At 44.0% G+C, this 10,610-nt stretch overlaps 1 protein-coding gene across 1 annotated transcript in view; it reads left to right on the top strand.

The window, feature by feature from the left end:
* LOC121861342 (CCN family member 5-like) overlaps positions 1-10,610 on the top strand; it is a 47,287-nt gene that overhangs the window by 19,494 nt on the left and 17,183 nt on the right. The window contains exons 4-6 of the mRNA XM_042358991.1: positions 1,281-1,488; positions 2,383-2,474; positions 4,814-4,943. Of these exons, the coding sequence (XP_042214925.1) occupies positions 1,281-1,488; positions 2,383-2,474; positions 4,814-4,943 (430 nt within the window). The remainder of the gene's footprint in view (positions 1-1,280; positions 1,489-2,382; positions 2,475-4,813; positions 4,944-10,610) is intronic.

The raw sequence follows: 10,610 nt of genomic DNA, 5'->3' as shown, positions 1-10,610 counted from the left end.
GAGTGGGTGTGGTGGGTGAGGGTGATGTGTGTGTGTGTGGGGGAGGTGTGTGTGTGGGTGGTGGTGGTGGGGTGTGGTGTGGTGGGGAGAGGTGTGTGTGTGTGGTGTGGGGTGTGTGTGGTGGTGGAGGGTGGTGGGGTGGTGTGGTGGTGGTGGTGGAGGGTGGTGGGTGGTGTGTGGTGTAGAGGTGTGGGGTGGTGTGGGTGGTGTGTGGTGGTGGTGGAGGGTGGTGGGGTGGTGGGTGTGGTGGTGATCGTGGGTGATGGTGATGGGTATTGTGGGAAGAATGTCCTAACCAGATGCTCTACATACACCTCAACGATCCTAAAGGTTCAGGCCTCGTGGAGGGGGGTGTTAATGGTGGATTGATTGCTTCATTAGAATTCAAATATGTTATAAGGAATTCACCCAAGTTCATGAGGGAAATATCAGAAGGAGCAGACTGCAGTGGCTGGCTGGTGGCCAGACACACAGGCTGCTGGTGGCCAGACACACAGGCTCAGTTGGTGGCCACACACAGGTCAGCTGGTGGCCAGACACACAGGTCAGCTAGGAGCCAGACACACACGTCAGCTGGGTGGCCAGACACAGGAAAGCCGCTGGTGGCCACACACAGGCCAGCTGGGTGGCCAGACACACAGGTCAGCTGGTGGCCAGACACAGGTCAGTTGGTGGCCACACACAGGTCAGCTGGTGGTCAGACACACAGGTCAGCTGGTGGCCAGACACAGGTCAGTTGGTGGCCACACACAGGTCAGCTGGTGGCCAGACACACAGGTCAGCTGGTGGCCAGACACAGGTCAGTTGGTGGCCACACACAGGTCAGCTGGTGGTCAGACACAGGTCAGTTGGTGGCCACACACAGGTCAGCTGGTGGCCAGACACAGGTCAGTTGGTGGCCACACACAGGTCAGCTGGTTCATTCACAGTCACATCAGCTGAAACTTGGTACTGTTGGTCGTTTAGCCCTTCACTAATGACAACAGCTTTGTTGTAGTGTTCCCTTTATTCTTCGTTAATGAAACAACAGTGGGAGAGCATTAGTATCATGTCACACTCACTACAATGTCCCTGATAACAAATTACCTAAAAGCCTCCGCAAGATTAATTGTCAATAAATGAAAACACACACACACACACACACACACACACACACACACAAAATTATTTTGTACACAAACAAATTAAATGCTACTGTGATGTACGTACATGTTGTTTTCTATTTGATTTTGATGTGATTTATGTGAGTTATTGATGAGCGTAACCTTGTATGTTGACAGTTCAGCGCACACTGTGTATACCCGTGCGGATGTGGCACTGTGCCGGTGTGCCGCCCGGGAGTGCCAACGGTGCGGGACGGGTGTGGTTGCTGCTGGCAGTGTGCAGGACAGGCTGGGGAGCTCTGCGACGGTGCCACCATCTGCGACGTCTCCAAGAACCTCACCTGCATCTACGACACCACCCAAGATCTTACTGGCACCTGCCAAGGTGAGTCTTAATGTGTTACTGTCTACCATCACCTTTCTCTCACCTGCCAAGATTTATGGCAGTGCATCCAGTTCACTATGACCCAGCTGACTCTTGCTAAGGTCAAGGTTCATACCATTGTCCGGTACGTAACATTATTAACATGTCATATTTTTCTGACCTACTAGTTTCCCGTTCATCACTCGCATGACACCCTCCATTTCCGCAGTTTGTTTACAGAAACAAATCCTTCATTCAGAACTGATGTGTTTATCCTAAATCCCGGACAAATGCCAAAATCTCTGGAGCTAAATTTCATTCTAATAAACAATGAAAAAAAAATCCACATAAAAAACACCGTCCATGGTTCTCGAGACTTCATAATGGTGGATAAATGTTTCCCTCAAAATTTTATTCCGAACTATTTGTTTCACTAATGAAAAAAATAATAAAACAGAGTAAACCTAGGAGGTTCGTTGCCCCGAGATACAGGTCATTAAGGCTCTGCTTCTGTAACTGATTGTCGGCCGGTGTACCAAACTTGAGTCATTACCTCATAGTTATAAGGTTAAGGGTCAGACCACAGCCACCTTGACCACAGCCTTGATAAATGTGAGGCTCGTGTGTGTGTGTGTGTGTGTGTGTGTGTGTGTGTGCACCTTCCGTGTTAGACTGTGGTACCATAGTTTGTATTGTTATATAATATATCATCTCCTTTGGTATGATGTACCATTCCTTGGCTATGCTCTGGCAACGATGACTTTCTTATGCTGTCAAACATTAATCAACTGTGTTATAAATATCATGTTCTATATTTTTATCTAACATGACAGAATGATTAATATGTTATGATAGTTGTTATATGCAGCTGGCGTGTGTTGTACTGTGTTAACAAGGTGTGTTGGTCACCCACAGAGGTACAGCCAGCCAAGTGTACCGTCAACAACCGCACCTACGACGACGGTGAGAACTTTACCCTGGACTGTCGCACACAGTGTACCTGTCAGGTGAGTCCTCCCCTTGTTGTGTCTGTCTGTCCGTCTGTCAGTCTCTTCACTAAAACAATCTCACAACAGAACCACGCAGCAGATGACTAAATAATACCACAGGAAATGACTAACAAATAAAAACACAATCTCCCATTAAAACATTTCCACCTGCAGTAATTACCTTCACAATGAGTTTATTATTTTGGGTGACTGGAATAATCAACAGTGGCGCCTCTGTCTTCCGGCCCTCACTCTCAAGATAAAGAAAGAAGGATGGAAACAAAGACTGAATGAAAGAGTAAATGAGTGAATGAAAAATGAATGAAAAAAATACTACGCTGCAAAAATTCTCCCTAAAAAGAATGTGGGGGTCACCTAAACATAAGACAACTCAGTTAATTTCACCTTAAGATTAAAACACTAATCCTAACCTAATCTAACTTAACCTAAGCAACCCTAACTTAACTTAATCTAACCTAAACTATCCTACTCGACCTAACTTAACCTAACCTAACTTAGATCTTCATGACCTCACTTTGACCTTTCACTTTAACTCATGATCATGACCTATGACCTCTAACTTACTACTTTGACTTGTGATCTTAACCTACGACCTTGACCTGTGACCTGGACCACACACACACATGCACACCAGCCTCTAAATGTATATATTTCGCTCTCTCTACATCCAGCTCTCTGTTGCCACATAAGAGACTTCGGTAACCTCATATGTGCTGTTGCTCATAGCTTACCGTACGTGTTCTTGTTGCTGATACATGTAGTAGATATATTTTCGATTTATTTATACATATGAACGCACTTACACACACTCATCACAGACGCTTGCATACTTAAGTGAACACACACACACACACACACACACACACACACACACACACACACACACACACTTAAGTAACTCACAGAGGCGTCCCCCAAGGCACCAAAATGGGACCGCTCTGCTTCCTTATGCTTATCAATGATGCCCTAAGAGAAAACTCTGCTCGCTGGAAATATGTCGATGACTCCACCAATAGGATCAGTGTTAACAACTCGGCTCCCGACTACACTGCCCTCCAAGATTTATTGAACAGTCTCCAAAAGTGGGCCACCATCAACCATACCAAGACCATGGTTATGCACATCAACCTCTCCTCCTACCTTGTCCTACCTCCCTCAATCACTTTAGGCCCCAACACACTCCAGGTTGTGGACTCCACTAAGCTCCTCGGCGTCACTATAGTTAACAAACTAAATTGGAAAGCACGCCAGTACAGTTGTCAAATCCTCCAGTTTTCGTCTGCACCTCCTCCGCCGACTCAAGTCCCTCGGAGTTCCTTCACCCGAGCTCCTCAGTGTTTACTCAACATGGCTTTCCTATCATACTTATACAGTATACCTTCCAACAGTACGTAATAATACTTAACAGCCACTCGCTTACCTATCGTAATTATACATCTTACCTATCATAATTATACACCTTACCTATCATAATTATACACCTTACATTATCATAATTGTACTACACCTTACCTATAATAATTATACACCCTACCTATTATCATTATACACCTTACCTATCATCATTATACACCCTACCTCGCATCATTATACACCTTACCTATCATCATTATACATCCTACCTATCATAATTATATACCCTACCTACCATCATTATACACCCTACCTATCATCATTATACACCCTACCTATCATCATTATACACCCTACCTATCATCATTATACAGCCCTACCTATCATCATTATACACCCTACCTACCATCATTATACACCCTACCTATCATCATTATACAGCCCTACCTATCATCATTATACACTTTACCTATCATCATTATACACCCTACCTATCATTATACACCTTATATCACCCCTACCTATCATCATTATATACCCTACCTACCATCATTATACACCCTACCTATCATCATTATACACCCTACCTATCATCATTATACACCCTACCTATCATCATTATACAGCCCTACCTATCATCATTATACACCCTACCTACCATCATTATACACCCTACCTATCATCATTATACAGCCCTACCTATCATCATTATACACTTTACCTATCATCATTATACACCCTACCTATCATCATTATACACCCTACCTACCATCATTATACACCCTACCTATCATTATTATACCCCTTAACCCTCCCCACTACCCCATAACTCTCTCCACCTTCCCACAGAACCTCCACCCAACCCCCCAACCCCTTGACCTTCTCTACCACCCTCACCCTCTCCATCACCCCTTTAACCCCCTCCAGCGCCTCAGTAACCACCTCTCTCTCTCTCTCTCTCTCTCTATCTCTCCCACCGCCAGAACGGGACGTACGCGTGTGTGTCGTTGTGTCCCAGTGAGAACATCCCGCCCAGTGCCCAGTGCCATCACCCTCACCTGGTCACGGTGCCTGGCCAGTGTTGCAGGGAGTGGATGTGTGACACAGCTCCAGGTCAGTGCCACTCCACCAGGTCAGTATTAGGGTGTGCCAGGTCAGTATCCAGGGGTGTCACTGACAATCTACAAAGAGGTCAGGTCAGTATACTAGGTCACAGTGAACATGGTTTGTGTATGTATGTTAAGTCAGTATGCAGGGATAGTGGATGTGTACAAGAGAAGGGATACAGGATTAATTTATTTTATTTTTTGGGGTAAGTTTAAAGAGGAGTCACAAAGCGAACCGTAACTCACATAACGAACAGTGACCCATACAACGAACAATGACTCCGAACAGTGACCCATACAACGAACAATGACTCCGAACAGTGACCCATACAGCGAACAATGACTCAGAACAGTGACCCATACAACGAACAATGACTCAGAACAGTGACCCATACAACGAACAATGACTCCGAACAGTGACCCATACAACGAACAATGACTCAGAACAGTGACCCATACAGCGAACAATGACTCACATAACGAACAATGACAATGACTCCGAACAACGACAATGACTCCGAACAACGACAATGACTCCGAACAGTGACCCATAAGCGAACAATGACTCACACAACGACGCACCTGATACCCTCACCTGTACTCAAGCATAGTTCGTGTCCACTTTATAGTCTTTATAAAGTATGACGTCATATTCAGTCTTTAGAAATCTTGAGTGATTTAGGTCATTCAAGGACGAAAAATATTTAAAAAGTCGAAATTAATCGGAAACATTGACTGATGGTAGGATACAACATGAGACTCGCTCTGGAAGAAACATTCAACATCCTACAAGTTACAAAATTCTGTTAAAGAAAATAAAAACAATATATTTCACTCAGTGCTAATTTTCGTAATGCAACTTTGTAACGTGGAGGAAATTTTCATGAAAGCTTTACAATTTGTTTTAAAAGGTCAAAGGAACTTGACTTACATTTTACGAAGGTTTATTTGAAGTTGTTGAGGATTTTACACTTACGTGAATAAAATGTGGAATGTCATTGATGTTAGCTGCCCTGGCCTCGTCGTGTATGTGTGTGTGTGTGAACCAGTTACAGGTCCACCACTCGGGCTAAATCTTTCTTAATGTTTGTTGAATAATTTTTTGTCAACATCATCCAAAAAATAGCTGACCTGACACCACCTGCCGGGATGTTGACCTTGTCTTGGTCATCTATTAGGAATGCAATTTTACCTTTCTCAGTCAAGGAAAGGCAAAAATTAAGGATTGCACAAGGTTCCTGCATTTAAGGTAATGACACAATGATACTAAAATCTGGAGGAAATGCCATGATAGTACGTGTAATCTACCTTTTGTTTATTTCTCAGGCTTAGTTTAACTTACATGAGAAAGGAGCCTATTTACAGAAAGTGACGGATGAACACACTTTCAGCCATGCCATGAACGTTCCCCGTTCACCTGGTGTGCTTCACGCTGTGCTTTCTTCACCAGTCAAGATTATTATTACCCAGAGAGTCGGTGAATCACTGACTACCTAGCTTTGTATCATCGTCCTGTACTCCGACTGGCTACCATCATCACTTTATATATCACATGTGACTTTCAACAAGGTTTCCGATTATGTTAAGTCAGGTGAGTCTCTTTGTGAGTGCCTTGTGAAGATTAGTGACCAAAAATATGACTTAATACCCAATGATGGTAAGGTCAGTTTGTCTCCTGTTATCTATAGGGTAATGAAGTGTAACGTGTCCTTCTTGCCTATACGGCTTGAGTATCTACATCAACTCAGGACACTGCTGACAGCGTGATATAGTACTCGGTAATATCATGGTCAGATACTGCGTTTGTTATGACGTGGTTTTCATTCGTGAGAAACAGTTGATGATCCATATGGTGGCTGCTTCAGTATTTCTCGGTCATTTGGATCAAACAATAGAAAAAAAAATCCAAGTTATTGAAGACTTGTGAAATAATGTCACCCTCGACCCAATAAAGCGTCGGGGACACAACCAAAGCCCAGGATGAGTTCACTTACATTAGTGATGAGATTCGGGGCGACGGTACGAAGAAATTACGAAGCAATTAAATCCCTGGCTGTCTTATAATGCAGCGGCCGGAGGCAGATATTTGGCTCGGCCGGAACAGGAACGCAAGGAGTGGGATTTGCATCTTCAAGACGCTAGAGTCCCCCATTTTGCTACTTTAATGGGACTTGCTCGCACGACTTTATCTGAGGACACGACTGAGTTCCTCTCAATTCCTCGTGGGATTTTGACTCCACTTGTTACATACACTGCAGTCATGAGTGTGTGTGTGTATATATATGTGTGTTGGAGTGTGTATATCTCATCTCTTAACTACAGTACACTTACACTTAGGGACCGGCCTTTTAACTCTAAGCATTAGCTACACTTAGGGACCGGCCTTTAAAGACTAACATTAACTACACTTAGGGACCGGCCTTTAAAGACTAACATTAGCTACACTTAGGGACCGGCCTTTAAAGACTAACATTAACTACACTTAGGGACCGGCCTTTAAAGACTAACATTAACTACACTTAGGGACCGGCCTTTAAAGACTAACATTAACTACACTTAGGGACCGGCCTTTAAAGACTAACATTAGCTACACTTAGGGACCGGCCTTTAAAGACTAACATTAGCTACACTTAGGGACCGGCCTTTAAAGACTAACATTAGCTACACTTAGGGACCGGCCTTTAAAGACTAACATTAGCAACACTTAGGGACCGGCCTTTAAAGACTAACATTACCTATATTTAAGGAACCACCAAGAAGCGGAATTTCGAATCTGTCTTCAGGGGTTTATACTGAATGACCTGTTTACATAGACGTACACCTCCTGAACACCCCTTGCAATGATAAATCGGGTCATGGATTCGTCATTAGCGTCATAGAAAGGAAGACTCGAGGCACGGAAACTATCAATAGTGAAAGTGAACATCATGACACGCTACCTTATCTGTATTAGGCGTGTGGTTCTTCGGTGTTCAGGCAGGTAGAGAAGATTTTATCACGCTGATACAACACACCGATATTGATGTCAAACTATGATCAGAGGTCAAAGTAATTAGTGGTAAGTGGAACGATTTTTAACCATGGTCGGTATCTTGAGCTTATAACCTCACGACCTGTCAGCAAGATCGGAGGACCTTGGTGTGTGTGAGGTGTCGCTGGCTGTAGTGTGCTCCGTCCTGCTCGCTGTCATGCCAAGTTTCCCAGACTAGTTATCTCTTTCGTCGAGGGCAGCGGGTCTCCTCGACCAGAAGCAAGCAAACATAATCACACAGAATGGTCAATACTTTAGAAAAATGTTGGTAAGCACTGCCAGTCTAAGAGGACATTGAGCAGCTTCATTTCGAGATCATCTTCTAGATTTTTCTTTTAGCAAAAATGTGGAACAAGAAAACTTTGTGATACGAATTTACGTGAGACACTTTCCTACCAAGTGAGAAACGGAAACTCTCACAAGGCAGAGACGCTGCCCAGAGGTTGCCCCACATCTTGTGGTAAGACTCTCAGTTTCTATTGTCAACGTCCAGCTTCACCCTCTGGTACTTCTGCTGAGACTTTCCCGTTAATGGAAGTATTGGTGGTCACAACTCACAGAGGAGAGGACGTATGTGACCCTCAAGACTGGAGAGTTTTAGTCATCTGAACCCGACGAAAACTTTTCCCGTTTTCTCGAGTTAGAAATTTTAGTCCATAGACCAATATTTTGTGAAACTGTAAGTGTTCACTGCAGGTTCATGAGTATGTTAAGGTTTATATGTCTACTGGATATTAACTCAGTGTTTGAGGCTGAGGATCCACTGATAAGTCATTTTATGATCGTTACAGTGAAAAGAGAACAGCGAACATGTCCCGGCGTTGCCTAACGATATGTTGCAGGATTCATAAACACATCTCCTATAAGATAATTCGGGCGTTCGTTCTTTCTCAATTGGGAAAGTTACCCGGTTCCAGGTAACTTCCTCCGTTGAGAAAGTATTTCGATAATACTGGGGAGGATTTGACCCCCCATAGGTGGCAGCTTGATGGACTGATGGACTGTCCCGCTGGTGGTGTCTGGGCCATCGTGCACGACCTGCTTTTCCAGGTTATTTGTGCTCATGGATGCCGACCTACACAGCCTGGTGTCCTGTCTCTTTGCACTACATTGTGACACGATGACTTTCAGTGTATTTCTGATCATATCTGATTATCACAATTTGGTGCCTTTGTCGGGCCGTTCTTGATCTGTCTCAGTGGGCACGTCTCCTCCCCACCTCCTGTAGGACCTTTACTTCCTACATAACACGTGTTGCATCACATTCTCGTCGCCCTTCACTCGCTGGAGAGTAAAATCACGAAGATGGTCACAAAATGAAGTAAACTGCAGACCGTTCAATCGTTCACTATGACTCACTGTAAACTACCAGCATAAAAAAAAGACTAAATTCTAATTTGTTTTGCAGCCAGTGTCAGCTGGCCTCGCTCCCAGCTGACGGAGGTTTACTAGTCGTGGTTGTGACCGTGGCAGTACCCAGCCCTCAGCTCAAAAGCAACGAATAACATAAAGACTTACTCCCCATAGGTCTCGAGGTCGAACTAAGGTATTCTTGAGGTGAGAGTGAGGGAGCCGACCCAAGTGTGGGGAGGTCGTGGCTCATCACAAGATTCAATGTGACACTCTGATCCCTGTGTGATATTAGTGTGTTATATGCTTCTAAGTCTATCTTCCTCACTGATACCGAAAGCTGATAAAAACACTGAGGTAAAAAGGTATCTAAAGTGACATACATGCATGAGACATAACTAAAATAGGATCTGACGAAAGAAAAAATATAATTGACAACATAAACAATGATCCATTACACGTTGATATGGGGCATTTTAACTCTTATGTTAGCAAAAGTTAGGGACCGGCCATTTAACACTCACATCAGCTACACGTAGGGACCGGCCATTTAACACTCACATCAGCTACACGTAGGGACCGGCCATTTAACACTCACATCAGCTACACGTAGGGACCGGCCATTTAACACTCACATCAGCTACATGTAACAAACGGCCTTCGAGTAAGCTCAGAATTACATCAGTTATTAACCCGTCTTAATTAATTTATCTAAGACCAGTGTTAAATATTTTATCTAAGGCCCGTGGCCTAAGCGGAGAGTTGCTGTGTACCATTAATGTTCTGACCCCAAGGCTGGATGCTGTCTCCTCTGTTGTTGTGCAATAAGGCGTAACTCTCTCTCTCTCTCTGACGGGACAAGAGGGGCCTTAGGCACCCGGGTACAGCAACTACACTATGCACATAGATCTTACTAATCACAGACTCTTTGTAACTTTGTGTCTTGGCTAAACAGTCTTACCTCTCGACCCAACCTATTCTTGGTACGTGTAGGTCTCAAGCAGTGAAGATTGAGTCACTGTGATAAAATGGTTACTCATAGCTTCATTACATGCTCGCATGTTCTGGCTGGTGTGAGATTATAACTGACAGCTTAATGACCACTGACGTTGGTTCAATTCACTGTGTAGGTTTTTTCCCGTTGTTATAAATTCATGACAACGGCTATTAAATTTCCGGGATAACGGTGTGTGGTTTATGAGTCTTCAGGTTTTTTTAAATTGAGGCTCCTGAATTGATGCTGCAGGATACCCAAAGAGTAAGCCTTTTATCCTGAGACTCACGGCGTAATTA

Source organism: Homarus americanus, unplaced genomic scaffold (assembly GCF_018991925.1).
Source record: "Homarus americanus isolate GMGI-L3 unplaced genomic scaffold, GMGI_Hamer_2.0 scaffold24260, whole genome shotgun sequence".
Lineage (NCBI taxonomy): Eukaryota > Metazoa > Arthropoda > Malacostraca > Decapoda > Nephropidae > Homarus > Homarus americanus.
Note: the sequence above shows the minus strand (reverse complement) of the source record. Positions and strands in the feature narration are given on the sequence as shown.